This window comes from Pelodiscus sinensis, chromosome 3, assembly GCF_049634645.1.
Source record: "Pelodiscus sinensis isolate JC-2024 chromosome 3, ASM4963464v1, whole genome shotgun sequence".
In the NCBI taxonomy this organism is placed as follows: Eukaryota; Metazoa; Chordata; order Testudines; family Trionychidae; genus Pelodiscus; species Pelodiscus sinensis.
In genome coordinates this window covers 188374356-188393004 of record NC_134713.1, presented here as the reverse complement: position 1 = coordinate 188393004, position 18649 = coordinate 188374356, and the positions used below count along the sequence as shown (strand labels likewise).

The 18649-nt window shown below is 41.5% G+C and overlaps 1 protein-coding gene across 2 annotated transcripts in view; it reads left to right on the top strand.

Annotated features, from left to right (window-relative positions):
* Positions 1-18332, top strand: part of SPTLC3 (serine palmitoyltransferase long chain base subunit 3) — a 118394-nt gene extending 100062 nt beyond the window's left edge. Inside the window, exons 10-12 of one of the 2 annotated variants that reach the window (XM_075925655.1) lie at positions 11301-11436; positions 13261-13390; positions 16520-18332. In XM_075925655.1, coding sequence (XP_075781770.1) covers positions 11301-11436; positions 13261-13390; positions 16520-16633 — 380 coding nt within the window. In that variant the 3' untranslated portion in view covers positions 16634-18332. The remainder of the gene's footprint in view (positions 1-11300; positions 11437-13260; positions 13391-16519) is intronic. The other variant, XM_075925654.1, reaches the window with a different exon arrangement.
* The last annotated feature ends 317 nt before the right edge of the window (positions 18333-18649 follow it).

Below are 18649 nucleotides of genomic sequence, written 5' to 3'. Positions count from 1 at the left end.
CTGACTTAGGGCTTACAGTCAAACTGAAGTTAGACCTGTCGCGAGAATCACAGGTCCAATAATGAATACCCAAGGGGGGAAGGACAGAACCAGGTGGACAGTTTTATCAAATAAAAAATATTTATTTATGACAGTGGTGAATTTATAGTATTTATTCTAAGATTTTAATAGACCGTGTTAATAATGAATTTACAGTATTTATTATATTTATTCTATGGTTTCTAGTAAAACGTGTCAGAGATATAGGGATGGGAATGGCAAGGGGAATAGTCTCTAATCTTAAAATATCCAGCTTCAGTAATAAAATAACAGTGATAACTACAAACTCTTATGTACTACCCACAAACAACTACAACACTAAGCTTATACAACAAAAAAAAATCAAATCATACATACCAACTTACACAGCACACGGAACATTTCACAGATATCGGTTCGGTTGCGAAGGCCTTGGTTACGCCCGAGAGTCGGGGGAGGTGGCTGGTCGGTTGATCAGGCCGGCAGCGCTTTGAAGTATACGAGAAGGCACACGCACGGTGGTACGTGTGTTGCAAAGACCTCCTAGAGCAAACTGTGCCATGGGTATTTATCCCCAAATCTGCACATCGCTTTCCCATGCTTGCATATTACCATATATGGCCCAATGGTCACCAAGTGGTGGGGTCTGTGTCCCAGGGGTTGGGCCGAAACTGTGCAGGTTTCATGCGACCAGGTAAGCCCCGCGGTTTTCACCCCAAGGTGGGAGAGTCTGAGGCTATTTTCCCCTTTTCACACCTTTCCTTTTTCTAAAGGCAATGGTATGCAGGAAGGGTGCGGCCGGTTTCTCTCAAGGAGTACTGCAGAACAAGAGCGGCCTGGCCAAACTTTTTACTGGGGGGGGGGGGCAGTTTCTTTTCTCTAACAAGACCCATCATTAGTAGTTATTTTATTCCTAAGAGATTAAAAGGAAGCCCATCTCTCTTTTATCATCCTCTTCTCTTTTCTTTCTTGTCATTATATTTCCTTAATTTTGTCCTTAAACTAAAATATTCATTGTGGGAAAGATTTTTTTTTAATCAATAAGCAAAAACTTGCAATATACAATACTGTACATCAAATAAAAACATAATCCTCATTTTACCAGAAGTGCCAGGATCTCAAAACTCTGCAATGAAAATCAGTTCTTTTTAAAAAAGCATAGCACATTTAAATACTAAAGTTGGCAGTAGTAGGTAATTTGCAAATGCAATCAGTCCATATTGTGTTATAAAATCCGGGTGTTATCTTTTATATAATAAGACCCTAATTAACAGATTATCAGAAATAATTTTATATTTTACACTGTAAAGAATATTTATGAAATGTTAAAAATATTTTCTTTACCCCTCAGCACTTCTCTTTCTCTCTCCTTTCAGCATCATTTAGTTAATCAAAGCATGGAGAATTTATACTCAGCTTCAGCTTTCAACTCTGGGATTTTAACTATTCTTCTTTAACTACTTAGTAAAAAGTTGAGCTATCCAGCCCTTTATGCATACTCTTCCATATGGCACTTGCATAGTTTGAAGAGGCTGCTAATACTCAGAGTTTTATAACTCTAAGAATATTTAAACTCATATATTTACAATATAAGGGCTTGTCTCATCTGCAGGTTATGTTGCTATAATTTATGTCATTCGGGGTTGCGAATAAGTCACACACAGCCCTAGCGATTTAAGTTTCACTGACCTAAAGGCCAATGTGACCAGCACTGTCTTGGCATTAGAGTTGCCAGGTATCCAGTTTTCAGTCTAGTATTTGAGCTTTCTATTTGGGAAACAAATTGAGAAAATATAAATGTCCGGTATTTTCTAAATAAGATGTAATATAGATTGTGATGTAATGTCAAGTGTGTCTGGTATTTTTGTTGAAACCATCTGCCAACCCTACTTGGCTTAGTGGCTGCTTCTTGCAAAGGTGGTTTTATGGCAACAGGCAGGATCTCTCTCCAGTCAGCATAGAACAGGAGTGTGCAAATACTGGCGTAAAGGCTGGATCCGGTCAGGCAAAGTTAGCCCCTGCTGGGCCTCCATGGGTACAGAAATCACAGCTCTCATTGGCTGCAGATCACCATTCCTGGCCAGTGGGAGCTGCACTTGCCCGTACCTGCGGAGGTACAGGTAAATATAGTGGCAGCAGCCAACCAGTGGCTAACCCTACTGAACTGCCGCCATTTTATTGCCCACTCCTGGCATTTGGCATCTTCACCAGACATGTTACAGGAGTGTGGTTACATTGGTGTAGCTTCTAGTGAAGACTAACCCTCAAGCTGTGATCTTGAAATCAGACTCTTGAGTCAGCCAGAAAACAGTTGTCAAACTTTGGCCCAAGGGCCTGATCTTAAACCCTTCATCACATGAAGAAGAATTTGTAACCGGAAGAAAGGTTTATGGGCTCAGGCTCTTAAAGAGTTAACAGGAGGAAAGGTTTACAGGATTTGGCTCTACAGCATCACAGAAAAAACATGTTAAATGTGCCATAGTAAGATTTTGAACATCTGATTCTTAACCAAAAACTACATAATGATTACACTGATATAACCTGGCGTATGTGGGAAGTGAATTAGGCCCTGCAGATGGAAGCCTGTGTTTTATCCAGAATTGTCCTTAAATCTAGTTTTGAAGAGATGCATGAAGCTAAAAATAAAAGGTGTAATTGCAAACTTGAGGTTTTTCTCCTGAACCTACCCACTGGAGCATACAAGATAAATAATTGTATATGGAAGTACTGGAGCAGTACTACCTCGTATGCCAATATATGAGACAAGTAGGTGGTCTTCAACCAAAAAACTTCATTCACATCAGAAAGGAAAGTGCTGAGGCACGGTAAACAAATGGTCACTCTCCTCTTAAAGTATTCTCTCCCTCAGTTATCACTTTACCATTCAGAATTCACATGTTTTCTGATCTTTTTCCACCCCCCAGCAAAATGGTGTTAATATCTAGAGTTTAATGTTCTGGGATGTCACATTGTATGGGATCCTCGTTTTAAAAGGCATTCCTACATCAACATTTGAATGTCCTGAATTGAGCCCTGTGGGGCATGCACCAAAAACAAAGAGAGAGGGACAGAGAGTTCTGTTTTGATTAGCTTGTCTGAGATTGGTCTACACTAGCAATTTGTCTGTATGAAGAATAGGAATTTCCCCCTATTAGGGAACAACTATTACTTGCATGTTAAATTGTTACATATTTCTTATTTGTCAGTTCTGTGCAACAATCAGATGGTTTGATGAATATTGAAAAGCCTGGAATTTTGAATGGCGGAGAATCTCTTTCCAGCATTGTGGTAAATAGCTGACTAGAAAGGAGAAATATTAAATTATATCCACCAACAGCATCTGCATCTATTAAAACTTTCCCTAATAGAAAAGCCAATAGTTTCAAATGCTGCAGACTGAGCATTTAAGCAACTAAGTTCAGTAGCGTTAAAATATTACAATTATTTTTTAAGACACAAACACAAACAGTTTTTTCTAATCCATGCATTATGAGGCGCTAACAACACATTTAATAATCAAATGGAGAGAAAACTTTAATTCTGTAAATTTTGGTCAAGCTGTTCTGGGGTGTTCCCTCTCTCCCCATAGTTCCTCCTGGCTCTTTTGAAAGCTACTACACCAAAAAATATTTTTGGAAATACCACAGACTATTGTTTTTATTAGAGACTGGAAAACTTTGTAGTAGGATGCTTGTGTGTTTCATTTGTTTTCCTTGCTCTGGCACAGCTGTTTTTGTTTTAGCAGCACTAGAGAGATGGTTAAACTATTTGTGGCCTCTACTAACCCAGAAGATTTCTTATGCAGAAAGTTTTAAATTGAATGGCAGAAACAGTAACTAACAACTTGTCTGCATGGGCAGTTTTGTACATGAAGTTACTAATGCAGTGGTTTTTATGGGATCTTTTAATATGTTCAGCAAAACACTGATGACTATAGAGCAAGTCCCAGTTTCCCCATAAATTTCCCAGCCAGAAGCTCGTCTGAAGTGTTCCTTCACTAGATGAAATACAAAAGGGATGAAGCAGCAGATCTTTCTCACAACCCTGTGGAATATCAGGCTCGATGCAGGAGGGGAGGGGCCATCAGAGGTCGATTTATTGGGTCCTCACTAAACCCACTAAATTGAATCCCAAAAGATCGATCTCCAGAATTCTGATCTCCAAATAAGCATAGATAAGACCCTTGTTCAGTTGTGGGCCAATACCAGCACTTGTACCGGATCCAGTCCACCAGGGTTAATCTCTGGTGGGTAACTGCCACTATATTTACCTGTGCATCTGCAGGTATGGGCAATTTCAGCTCCTCTTGGCTGTGGATTGCCATTTCTGGCCAATTAGAGCTGCAGGAAGTGATATCCCGATCCGCGCCGCTTCCCGCAGCTCCCATAGGCCAAGAACGATAATCTGCAGCCAATGGGAGCTGCAATAACTGGTATCAGTGAAGGCTCGGGTAAATATAGAGGTGGCAGCCTGCCAGGGGCTAACTCTGGCAAACTGCCACCATTTTCTTGCTCTCCACTGCCCTAGTTGAACCTAAAATTTATTAAGCACTAGGAAGTGATTAGAGGAAGAGAGGTTATATAGATGTGGTGATCCCCACATTAACCAAATGGGGCTAGAGTGGAAGATAACAGGTGCTGGGGAGCAGTGTAGTCTGAGAATGCAATTTAATCCAGGGATTTTCAAACTTGGGTTGCGGACTCACCAAGGAAAACCCCTGGTGTGCCCACTTGTTTACTCTAATGCTCTACAGCCACGGAGCCACACAGCTCCCAGTGGTTGTAGTTTGCCGTTTCCAGCCAAGGGGAGCTGCAGAAAGCAGCTCCCTGTCTGCGCCGCTTCTCACAGTTCCCATTGGCTGGAAATGGCAAACCACAGCCAATGGGAGCTGCAAGGCTCCATGGCTGCAGAACTTTAGAGTAAACAAGTTTGAAAACCACTGATCTAATCAATGCCTACCTAGTATTAGGAAGCTGGCACAATCATCACAGCTGGACCAGGGAGGAGAATGGGGGACCATGGAGCTACAATCCAGTAACTGGATGATGTCAGCAGAAAGAAGTAAATAAAAATAGGTATGCAGAGTAAAAGCTGTAAATATTTGTACAGAGCAAGTACCAATACTGTACACTTCACAAACAAAAGAGAGAAGTTGAAATACTTTGTATTGGGAGATGTAAGAATTTCTGAAGTATTAGTGATGTAAGAATAATCTCTGGGTTCTGGTATTTACTGGGGGGAAATTCAAAACAGGTTCACTTGCAGCAATGGAGCAATAATACTAACCACAAGGAATTCCTAGACTATCTGAATAAAAATTTGAGATGGGGCAGAGCTGGGTTTACTTTATAATCTATGCTACATAGAAAGAAATGAAAGAATGAAGAGTGTGATATGGGCTTCTTATTGGAAACATGGCTTTGCGATCAAGCTGTTAAAGAGATGGGAAACAACAAAATCTGCTAGAAATCTGCTTCCTTGCAATGCAGAAAGACGGACTGAAAAGTTTTTCAAACATATGTACGTGATTTTTCACTGTTTCTTTTTTAGCATTAGAAATATTGATTTTTTTTCTACTTCCTGGCTTTTGCTGGAGGACTCTTTGGAGAAAGAGAGGATATCACATTAGTAGAGACTACAAGCTGACCGATGGGGGAAGAGATTTTTATTCAAACTGTTTAAAGCTCTTTTGTTTCAATCTGATTATATTCGTCTAGGTTCTATGTCACTAAATTTTATCAACATGGAATAATAAAATGGTAACAGGGCCACATAAAGAAAAGTGTGAGAGAGGGACGGAGTTTATTCTTTCTCAGCAGGGGACTATGCCAGGAGATAGTTTTGTGATGGTACTTTTGAAAGAAAAAGAGGATTCTTATTTTCTTTTTAAAGAGGAAGTTTAGATACAGCCTGAAGGGGGAAAATTAGGAAATGAAAATCCATAGAATCCGAATGGAGATTGCTAAGGAATTATCTGATTAGAATCACAAAGTCTGCATTCCTTAGAACAAAAAGAAGGGAAGCGTGGAGCAACAGTTGAATGAAAAGAGCCCAACTATGGAAATTCTACTTACGTTGGTGAGCATTTGCCTATGCAATTAGTCCCAGTGAAGTCACTCAGATTGGTTATAGGAGTACATGAACTGCAGTGGTGCCTAAACTTTGTTTAGGCCCTGTGTTTACAATAAATTGTACCTTCCTGTGAATGGGATGCCCTAGTTCAGCTACAGGTTTTTAAAAGTTCATTCAGGCAAAAAAAGAATCCTCTTCATAATGCAAATTCAAATCAAGTGATGCTACTAAAGGAAATACAAAATTGTGACTCTGAAGAAATTAGAAGTAACAAATGGTTAAAGCTGTTGACCCAAACACAACTATGAAATACCTCAGAATTGAGAAGCTAGGGGTAGCTAGATATAAAGGAGGAAACAAGAAGTTAGCCAGTGGTATTTTTTTGCATTTTTTTGCAACCCCACTAGGATGACAGGAATGGGGGAAGGTGGGAAATGTGTATTTGTGATTATCCTCACACTGTTGGAGATAAAGGTATACAAAATGAAAAAGCTGATTAGATGGCAATAAATCTCCAGGACTCATCAAAGTCCTAAAATAACTGAAAGGTAGAACAGCTAGCCTACTATAAAAGCAAAGGGATAGAGGATGGCCAATTATGGTACCTATTTTTAATTTAAATAGAAAGGATGAACCCAGGCGTTCTGGGATTTCTTGATGAGAAAATGGTAAATATAGAATTTAGCAGAGCATAAATTGATGGGGAGAAATCAGCATTGTTTTGGTAAATATATTCTCTAAAAACACCCACAAAATATCAAGAAAGGCATTCACAGAGAGACAAAGTGGATGAGGTAATCTCTACCTTTAAAAAAAAACAAAACCTCATCCACCCCCACCTTGTCTTTGCTCTCACATCCTGGGACCGACATGGCTACAACCACATTGCAAACAGCAAAGGAACTCGTGGACATAACTTGTTTACACATTCCAGAAGTTGTTACTGAAAGTCTTTTATGCAGTACAATTGAGGAAACATTGGTTCCGAGATGAGGTTCAGATCAGAGGTATTACCAGGAGATGCTTAAAGGAGAGTGTAAAAAGACTGGGATTACAGTGAAACCTTTGTTATCCGGAACTCTGTTAACCAGACAACTTAGTTAACTGTCATTGCTCCCAGCCACAATACTGTCACAACTTCAGGCACACAGGCCTGGCTTGGTTTACCATGATCGGCTTAACAATTTTTTATTTAAGAAGTACTAATCATCTTTAACTCAAAATAGGAATGAGACCAACTGCCTCACACTACAAAAGTACCAGTATTAAAAACTTGAGTTTTACTATTATTGTCCATTGGTTTTTCCTAGGTTGATGGGACCCTCAGATAACCGGAATTTTTAGATAACCAGAACGCCCTAATCTCCGAGCATACCGGATAACACAGGTTTTACTGTATTTAGTTTGGAAAGAAGAAAAATGACATTGTGCACTACAAACTGGTTAAGATGTAGGAATTAAAACATGAACAATTTACAGTGGGAAAGGATTAGGGGCTGGGATGTGTCATTAAGCCACTGGTCTCTGTTGAGGGTGATATGATAATGCACTGTTCCATGGGGAGCTCTGGAAGGACTGTACCTGAGCACACAGCTATACCATTTATTTAATGGTACAGACTCCTCCTCCCAGTCAGCTCCATGGTCTTGTAAGTAGCAGCCAGAAAGATTGGATATTTCTCAGAGATGCATAAAGGTGAGTGTAAAAAAAGGGGGGGGATTATTTAGTTTGGAAAGAATAAAAATGAGAGCATGAGGTGGAGATTTGTAAAATTATGGACAGCATAGTATAGTAAAGGCAAGTTAAACACTATTTACCCCTTTCCACAAAATCAAATGGACATTCCTAGTTGAAAGGCAACCGATTTAGAACAGATACTAGAACATACTTTCTGATTCAGCATATAATTATCTCAGAATAATCAGTGCCACAGGATATGATTGGGACAAAAAAGGTAGTTTAGAAGCATGCAGAGGATCACACAATTATATAAATTGGAAGAGCATCTGTTACATTGCCTAAGCTTAAAAAAATGTCAAGGTCTATCAATTCCCTTGCTTCAGGGTGTGAACTGATTCTACTTTCCAAATTGATATGGACAATATGCATAATTCTGTGACTTGTATTGCCATTCTAGAATTGGATGGAATTGCTTACATCTTTAGTGTAACTTACACTTGCATTACATGTTGGCTGCGTCTAGACTGGCAAGTTTTTCCGGAAAAGCAGCTGCTTTTGCGGAAAAACTTGCCAGCTGTCTACACTGGCCGCTTGAATTTCTGGAAGAACACTGACGATCTAATGTAAGATTGTCAGTGTTCTTGCGGAAATGCTATGCTGCTCCCGTTTGGGCAAAAGCCCTCTTGCACAAATACTTTTGCGCAAGAGGGCCAGTGTAGACAACATGGTACTGTTTTGCGCAAAAAAGCCCCGATGGCGAAAATGGAGATCTGGGCTTTCTTGCGCAAAACCGCGTCTAGATTGGCACGGACACTTTTCCGCAAAAGCATTTGCAGAAAATCATGCCAGTCTAGACGTAGCCATTGTGTTTGACCTACTCACAAGGTTTATTTATAAATCCACTCAGCATCAAGCTGCCATCAAAACAGTAGGAGGAGAAAATCATTTTCAATAGACTATACTACATGAGATTAAATAAAAGCAACACAGTAATGTTTCAAATATATGGATTACTTACAAAACTCTTGTTTGATCTGTATTGCTGCTTTCTGTGCAACGCACTGATACAAGTAAAAGTGCTTTATATGAATGCAATTTCTTTTAATACAAACATCCCTGGATGTCACTGAGGAAAGTTAACATAGCTTAAATATTGTTTAGGGCCTTTAATCATTTCATATTATCTACAGTGATCAAAAATCATCCTTGAATTCTGACCGTATCTCGTAAGCCTATGTAACTGTCTTGGGCAAGCAGCCTCTCGCCCTGTAATTCTCTTCTCTCCCAGTGGCGGCACAGAAGACAGTCTCTGTCGGCTATAGCTTGTGTTGCTTTCCCCTGTGGCTTTGTGAATGGGGGAGATTGCTGTTGAGCACAGCTGGCTTCCAAGCCTGCCTACCCCTTCCAGGCTAGTGATCCACTCACTGTGGTGCTCTCATAGGGTGGAGAGAAAGGAGGAAGTGTGCCAGGGAACTGGCTCTTTCTCTTTGGAGCCTGCCTGGATCATTTCACAGAAGCAAACATTGCAGAGGCCAAGAAGTTGATCCAAAAAGGGATTAGACATTTATGTGGGTCTCAAAATATCCAGAGTGATCAGAATTACTAGCAGCAAATTGTGGAAGGGATAGTAAAACTGGTGCAAAAGCCAATCTCTAACTATTAGAAACTAGACTCCTATCTTACATGGGAGACAGATTAACCCACATCTGCCTACTGCACAGTTCATGCAACTTTGTCTAAAGCAGTGGCTCCCAACCTTTTCTCTTCCCGTGCCAAGACACTCCTCCAGCTCCAGGGGCACTTCCCTAGTCAGCAGTTGCTGCAGGAGGGAAGAAGAGGGGCACAGAGTAGCTGATTTGTAGCTCATACGGGGGGGAAGGGAGAGAGATTGAGCTCTGATTGGTTGTTCCACTCTTGGAGGAGGCGGGGCAACAAGTCAGATGGCTAATCAGAAAGTGGCTCTTTCCCACCCCTTGTTCTCACTTGTAGTTCAGAAAAAAATCTGCAGAACTCCTCTTTGGGCCTTGGAGCACACTGGATGGGAAACATGGCTCTAACGCATATAGTGCTGGCCACTGTCGGAGACAGGACACTGAACTAGATGGACCTTAAAGAACTGATCCAGGCTGGCAGTTCCTGCATTCCTATTAGCCACTGACAGGGACATTTTTGGAATGGTTTCATGTTAAGCTCTTTTGTCGGCAGTTTCCTATCAGGCATTCCTTTAGTCTTTTTGCTTACAAAGCATGTGGGACTGCATCCATGTGGGACTTATTTGCTGTATTCCAAAGTAAAGATGTGGAAGCCCTTTTTAAAAAACACTTTCCCTTTACCAATCTCTATCTTTTCTGTTGGAAACCATTTTTATTTGTCTAGTCATACAAATATCTACACTTAATTGTGAGCTGGGAGGATGAAAACATCAAGATTCATGTGGGGGGGGATGGTTACTTCAGTATTATTTTTAAAAAGTACTGTTCCCCATTCTTTTAAAGTTGAAAAAAATACAAAGCTGACTTTCAAGCCTCTCTTTCATTGGTCTTTGCTTGCTCTAGCCAGAAACTGTTCACTAGCTCTGGACTAGTAAGGGAAGGTGATATAGAAGTAGGCAGTGGGCAGCATCTACCTTTGGACACATCTTCCAGGAGGGATAGTGCTCAAATGCAGTAAGATAAACTCTTTCATTTTTCCATGGCTACTAGTTACGCTTCTGTTCTTGGCCAACCCATGTGTATGTGTACCAACCCATGAGAACCAGAATTCCGTGTCTGCGGTGCCACTCGGACATGTGGAAACAGATTTTCTTGAACGAGAGCCTGTGAAAATAGGTTATGATGATAGAAAAATCTCTGCGTCTCTTTTGAATGCAATATGCACATCTTGCCAGCACCGATATCTAGTAGGAGTTTATTAATCAGGGAAGAACAATAACAGAACTGGAAAGATGTAACTGTACCATATAGTGGCCCCAAGACCACTTACAGAGAGAATGAGTCTACTTATAGCCAGCTGGCTTTTAGCTCATTTGGCAGAGGTTCATGCACTAAGCTCCAGAGATCCCAGGTTCAATTCCACCTGTCAGTGTTACAGCTCTGTTGAACCAAACCACCACTGCTACCAATAAATATATTTCCTCCAGCATGTCCTTTTTAACTATATGCTCTATAGACAACTGTTCCCTAATCTGTGTCCAGCAGGACACAGAGAATATTCCCGTCTGTAGGCCTGCATGTCTAAATACAATAGACTTGAATCTCCCTTCATGCTATTATAGGTCAGGCATAATTCAGCAGAAGTCAGTGGAGTTACACTATAGTTACATAGGTTCCATATGTGGCTCTGCATTCATGTGGCTTGTACAGTGTCAGTCACTAAATATTTTTCTTATAGATCAAATAGCTACATAAAGATCTCATGGCTAGCTTAGCGTTTCTGAAACTGATCTGTCCCTGTTTTGGTTTCTTTTTTTTCTGGAGAGGAGCTCCATTGGGATCTGTGTGCTGGCTGATTTCACGACTGTCTCATTTCAGGGCTTCAGAGAGTGCGCCAGCTAGGAGAAAATACAAGATACTTCAGGCGGAGACTGCACGAAATGGGTTTCATTATTTATGGAAATGATGATTCCCCTGTTGTTCCCTTGCTCCTTTATATGCCTGGTAAAATAGGGTAAGTACTGAAATGTGCCTCCTAGGCTAACAAAGCACATTCTATTATATGGGGGGGGGGGGGGGTATGTTTTAAACTATGAAATCTGGCCACTTGTAAATGTTGCAAGGGAGAAATTTCTTCCTTTCAGTGAACTTGCCATGGGTAGCTTTACATTGAATCTTGACTTTAATTTTGAGCCAGCTTTTCCATACACTAAGTGAGAGCACAGAATTAAAATATATGTCAAAATGTTTCCTTCTCTTTCTGCTTGCAAAAGCTGTGATCATTTTAAAACCTGGCATTGTCTAATTATTTTAAAAGTATTTTGTTGTTCTCCAGCTAAGATACGACATGTCTAGACCAATGGTTTTCAATTTCTTTTTCTCATGACCCAGTTGAAGAAAATTGGTGATGCCCATGACCTTATATAATTTGACTAGGGTGTGGGCTCCAGAATGGGGCCGAAGATGAGAGCTTTCGGGTATAGGAGGGGGCTCTAGCTTTGGGGGTTGACAGGAGGGGCTTACTTTGAGCGGCTCCTGAGCAGGGGTGCTATGGCAGCTTCTTGCCTCTCCTGGCACTGTAGCCCCTGCTGCACCCCAGAAGCAGCCGGCATCAGGTTCCCAGTCAGTGGGAGTGCAGAGCTAATGGTCAGGGCAGCAGCAGTGCATGGAATCCTGTGTGCTTTCCTCCATACTCCCTGCTTAGGATCCAGGCCTGCTGCCAGCCGTTTCTAGGGCACAGTGCTGTCTGTGATACCAGGACAGGCAAGCAGCCTGCCTCCCCTGTCCCCCAGTTACACCAGGATCCTTTGAGTCTGAAGTTTAACTATGTCTCAAACCCTCTGGCTAGGATGGTCTGACAGGCAGAAAGCAGGTCTTATAATCAGGAGCTGACGAAAATACTCAGCCCAAAACGTAGCTAAAATAGCTGGACTTGGTGGTAGGGAAAAAGGGAGAGATTCTTAGTTGCAGAATCATCTTGTTTCCCCTCATAAGTCATTTCCAATCAACCATGATATTTCCACTTACCATCCTGAGATTCAATGTGGACAGGCCAAGGAACACAGATTTCTCAGTCTGGGAACCCCATCTCTAGAACTCCCTCATGCAGTTGTTTGTCAGAGTCCCTCCATAACTGTCCCCTCAGCTCACATCTGCTTCTTCTTTGGATCGGTGTATTTGTGATGATCGTCTCCTCGACCAATTTGCACAGATTGGGAGAATGGGCTGCCGTTGAGGCCCTTAGTCCATAGAAGTATGAATCTATCCGCATCCCTCTGCATTGCTTACCTCACAAATATGAGCAATTTTGTCCTCAGGTCACTGAGCAGATAGCTGTTCTCCCTAATTTACAGGTGGGGAAATGAGACACAGAGGTTCAATGACCTGCCCATTCAAGGACAGAGCCAGGAATTAAATCCAAACCTCCCAAGTCCCAGTCCCTGTCTCTGCACCCACAAGACCATCCTACCTTATGTTCAGCATCTCAGTCAATGAAATTGTATATAAATTGCATTAATTTTTATTCATCACCATTTATTAATCTAAGTCTTTGCCTGATATAGGGTCTGCTTCTTGCTGTCTTGCAGTTTACGTAGACATTTTCACCTGTGCTTAATGGTAGTAAATTGCTCCTAATGAGAATATTTTACAGTCACTTTGCAGAGATTAAAATGATTACACAAGCTGCAAGGCGATGCAGAGCTGATGATAAAACTCCCTTTTGGCTTCAATAGGGCCAGGATTTTTTAATCATTGTTTTTCACACTTGAGTGTTTTCTCTTTGTGGTCAGTTTATTGGTGATAACTCTCTTTTGCTTTCTTCTTTCCCTCCTCTCAGGGCATTTTCCAGGCACATGTTAGACAAAAATATTGGGGTGGTTGTAGTTGGATTTCCAGCTACTCCTATCACAGAATCGAGGGCTCGGTTTTGTGTGTCGGCTTCACATACACGGGAGATGTTAGACACGGTAAGCACAGCAGATGTCCTGGTGAAATTAACATCATATGCTAGAGTGGCTGGGAGAAGTTACAAGTTTGTTACTTTGAATCTCAGTAATTCTTTTTGCCTTTGTTTTTCTTGATATTTGTCACTTGATCTTGAAAGCATTTCTGATTACATATTTTATTTAAAACATTAAATTACATAACACTTAACTACACTCTTTCTCTGTTTCCAGTTGTGACTAAATCTGTCATAACTAATAAAGACCTACACCAAAACTAATGTTAACTGCTAGGGCAAAACTGCTAGAGCAGGAAACCCTAAATGATGTGGAAATAATTGCATATGAGGGTTTCTATACCCTTATTTTCATTTCACATGTATGCTAGTTACTTTGCCACCGCAAAATATGGCACTATCTTCAGTTTGTCATGATACACATGGAACTTTCAAGCCAGTGTCTGGAATTGTTTTTATCTAACGAAAGGACTAAAAGGTGCAATATGACCAGTTTCATCCCTGTATCTTTACCTGCTTCCAGAAGTGTAGTACAGTAACTTATGTTGACCAGTGTTCCTTGTAAGCTGTGAGCTTGTGCAGCTACTAATGCCACCCAGCTGATTAACTGAGTGCCCACAGTTGGGTTTTTGGTTCTACAGGCGGTGCACATTCATACATGCCTCAGTACATATACAATTATTCCACACATGGACGGAAAAAATGAGAGCGAATATTGATGAAGACTTCCATTATAAACTTCCGTTCCCATCTATTCATAACTTTCTAACAATAGTATGTTTAAGACTGACATTTTCCATCTTCTTCTCCATCCAAAGTGATTTCACACACACACACACACACACACACACACACCCATGGTCCTCCAAAGGCAGGAACAAGTTTGGATGAAATGTGTTCACCCATTTTTGAGTTAGGAAAGTGTGGATGGGAGCAATAAGCAGGATCAGGGCTCTTTCCATAAACTCAAGACTGGCTTCCAGGCCAATTTAGACCATTTTAGAAACAAAACTGAAAAATCTAGTTTGCGGTAGGAAATTCCAGCTAATCTTAAGGCTACACTATGGAACAATGGAATACTCAACATGAACTTAAAATTAAATGTGGTGTGTGTGTATGCTTAGTTACTGAGGTCTAGTTAGGTAGGCTGTTATTTCACTATGTTTTCCCAGAGCTGCATAAGCTTTTGATTATACAACTTCAGTAATGCACAGTGAAATCAGCTTGGCAATTAGGAGCTTAATCTTTTTATTTTGCTTAGGTTTTCTTTCCTTCTGACAGCAGCATTAAACACATTAAAGGTACAGTTTTCAAGTACCGAACTTCACAGCAGTATGCAAACTGGGGCTTTGAATGCTGCCCTCCGGCAGTCACCTTTACAATTTCCAGTTTTGCCTTTGCAGATAGGTAGCATTGCCATAGTATTTGCAACACTATCTAAATTTCCCTGTATCTTATGTGGGGGATGGGAAACACTCTGGGTAGTGTTTAGTTACCTCAGGCAGCAAGCCGGGGGGGGGGGGAGGGGAGTAACTTACATTTCTTATAGGTAATGCCCTATCGCAACCTCCCTTGGGGAAGGCTCAGGGCAGGGGGCTGGGTGTATGTGTGAGGGGTGCAGGAGTCAGGCCAGGGAGCTAGAAGTATGGGGGAGAGGCTCAGGACAGAGGCTTGGGTTTGTGTGTAACGGGGAGGGGGGGAACTGGGGCTAGGGCAGTCCTAATCACTGCTGAGCTATCTTACCCGGCTAGTGGATGGCTCCCAACCTTGCTGCTTCTGCTCGTTGTGCTGCCACAACGGAGCTGTGGGCAGACTGTGTGGGGGCCCTGCTGCTGGGCGGTGTGAGACCCCCTGGCCTGCCACTCCCTCCCCCAGCTTCCTCCAGGGGTGCACGTGCACTGCCTGGCATCCAGCCAGAGGGGGAGAGCAGCACAGGTGTGGACACTCAGGAGACCGGCTGGGAGTGTGCACACCTCCTCCAGGGCACCCCTAGCCATCCCCTGACACTCCTGCCTGCCTCACCTGGCTACGTGTGCACAGCCGCCACTGCAGCAGGAGTTCCGGGAGCCCAGCTAGGAGGCAGTAGAGCATTCCAGCCAGCTCTCAGCAGGGCGCCCCTGCCAGCTCTTGCTGGCACACCACCTCACTCTCACCTCTGAAGGCAAATGAAACGTTTTCAAGCATAACCACTGCACGAATGCGCTATCAATCCAGTGTAAGATACAAATACGCACAGCCCTTGTGCCATTTCTCACCTCTGCAAGCCTGGGCTTAAACTGCTGGCAGAAATATAGAAGGAGAAAGACCCATAAAACGGGAAATTTTCCAAGGATGGTCATTTTTTGAACCACCTTGCAGGTCCTCCTTTATATAGCTCATTTTAACACATTCTGAAATCAGGGAGAAAAATCTCGTTTCCGTTCTTGAGCATATATCACGGCATAACCAGAAACAGCACTGGACACACAGATGCTATACTTTTAGTTGATCTCAATCTCCTGGCTGCTCTTCAGCATGGATTTGATATTGGAGGGTTTCAGTCTTCTCCAGGAATTCTGGTTGTCCTTGCTTGCTACTGAATCCAGCAGGAGAGGTGGATGCGCAGCAGCTACTTACATTATAGGATCAGGCCAGCTGTGATCGCAGTCCAAGGCAAAGTGGAAAGTGTGCTATCAAACCGCATAATCCTATTCAAGATATTCATAATAATACACATCTGGGCTAGGTCCACCACTGGAGTTACACAGCAGTGAAACTGGCCTTTGGAATATGTATGCACGTACAGCAATGTTGCTTTGTTATGTACATGCCCCCTACCTGTCTGAGAAATACACACACTTTACCATCAGCTAGCTAATAAATATTGCAATTGGCTAATACAACATAGCCTACCATAGAAACAGATTCTGTTCTCAGTGATGTTAGTGTAAATACAGTGTCAGTCACTTGATTTCGCTGACATTCACCAGTGTAGCTGAAAACAAAATTCACTCCTTCGGCTTTATTCCTTTTCCCTTGATTTTAAACTGTGAAAACCACATATGTTTTTGTGTCACTTGCTGTTCAGATGTAAAGCAGAAGTGCGAACAGCTTTAAATCCTTTTAAGATAACTGATACCATGTAATGATCTTGCAGGTCCTGAATGCCCTTGATGAATTGGGAGATTTTCTACAACTGAAATATTCACGGCATTCCAGGTCATCTCGTCCTGAACTATACGATGAAACAAGCTTTGAACTTGAAGATTAAGTTTCCCACCCGTGAAGAGAACATTAAGATGTTACCAAAAAAAAAGAGGGAAAACGCCTAAGAAATGTGAATGCATTTCTCAATTAATTGAACCGAGGGGAGGCACTGTTGTTGCATTTTACTGTATCAAATTTCCATGTGCAAGAGACTGTTGCTACAGAACTACCCCTATGGAGTTACATGCTTTTTTAATGTATTTTTTATGCAAGCAGACTGTCCCATTGGTCAAGTTTCTACTGTGCACCCTTGGTGCCTCTTTATGAAGAGGCTTTGGGTAGTTCTTAGGTCTGGTTGAAACAATAAATTTGAAACCTGAATGGATTCCAGTGTAGTATGTTAGCTTGCATGAATTTCAACCATCAGGCTGGATAGTACCTAATGCATCAATGTGGACTGCCCCCGAGGAAATGGCAGATAAGGATCTTCTTACCTAATCTCCACATTTTGCGTTCTCAAAGGACAGCAGCTGTTAGGAGGACAGACTAGCATATGAGCAAGCGTTCATAACAGAAATCTACTCATATTAAATATTTCTGACAGAAACCTGTGTTCTTGGCCACTTGATGTTGCAAACAAAGCCAACTCACTCTAAGATTGTATAGTTTGTGAAGAAAGAATACACGAAAGGCTTCGTAGTGTGCGGACACCAATGTTGTATGCGAATTGAATCTTTTTGTTAATGGTGGAAACTCTTTTCTGCTCTAATACTCAATCTACAGCCTTATATGCATCTTATTGCCACTGAAGTTACTTGGCTGGCTTGTTCCCTTTTCATGTAGCAGTAGTAAACAATTTTAATAACCCTTTATATTTCCTATAAAGCACTGATCAAAACACTCAGATACTTGCAGTTCACAAACTGCAGTTGACATTTATGAGCCCATTTCCAAGTTTTTTTTGAACTACTCATGAGCTTAATAAATGCACTAACAAGTAAATAACAGTGACGCTGCTTGTTACGCAGAATATAAAGTCCAGAGTACCATTCACAACTCTGCCACCTGTTAACTTGAAGACTCTCTATGGTTTCTGAATGTACTAAATTCCCCCAGTTGATTTAAGTATCACTCATTGAAATATTGTGTTCTCTCCTTATGTTATTATGGTTTATTCCGGTCTTTTTATTTAAATAGTGTTCATTTTTCCAGTGGTTGACTGAAATAGTACAGAATATGGCTCATAGTTGGAAAAAGAAGATATGGTCAGAGTTCCGTTTTCATTGTATCAAACTAATCTACAGAGGGAAAAAAACATTATCATCTTCAGCTTTTCTTAGCTGACATCAATGAACTTGTTCAGGCTGAGTAGTTTACAAGAAGATTTCTGGAGACCATAATTTTTGTATGATACCAGTTAAAAATTGTTCTGTCGCTTTAACAAAATCCCAACCATTCCACAATATCAAATGTCATTGTAAACACATCAGATCAAGAGATGTTTAGCTTTCTGTTGCACAGATGTACCACACTTTCAAATTCTTGAAAGCTCTGCTGTAAACTTAACCCACAGCTGCAATATTAGATTTAGGAACAGAACAATTAAATTGTGGCATACCAATGGCAGTATATTACTCCCTGCTTGTTAAAACAGCTTTGAGGATAAAACAAAGCTGATCAGTTATGAGGTCCTGGGTTTTGTTAGAGTTTTTATTGTTGCTGCTGCTGTTGTTGTGCAAGTTAATAAAATCCAATGGTGCTATAACTTTAAGAATTGCATGTCGGACGAGTATAAGCTTAACCCTGCTTTGTGACAGGTTTCAGAGAGGCAGCCAGGTTAGTCTGTTTCAGCAAAAACAACAAGGAGTCCTATCTTTAAGGTGCCACTGGACTCCTTGTTAACAGAGGAGCCAACAGCTATGTGGGGCCCCTGGTCTAGGTGGAGGGTGGAGGTTCCATGCTCGCAGAAGAGGCAGGGCTGGGGGCAGCTACCCTCAGCACCACCTAGACCAGTGGTAGGCAATAATTTTTTAGGGGGCCACCTAATGGATGTTGGTACATGATCATGGGTCAGCTCACC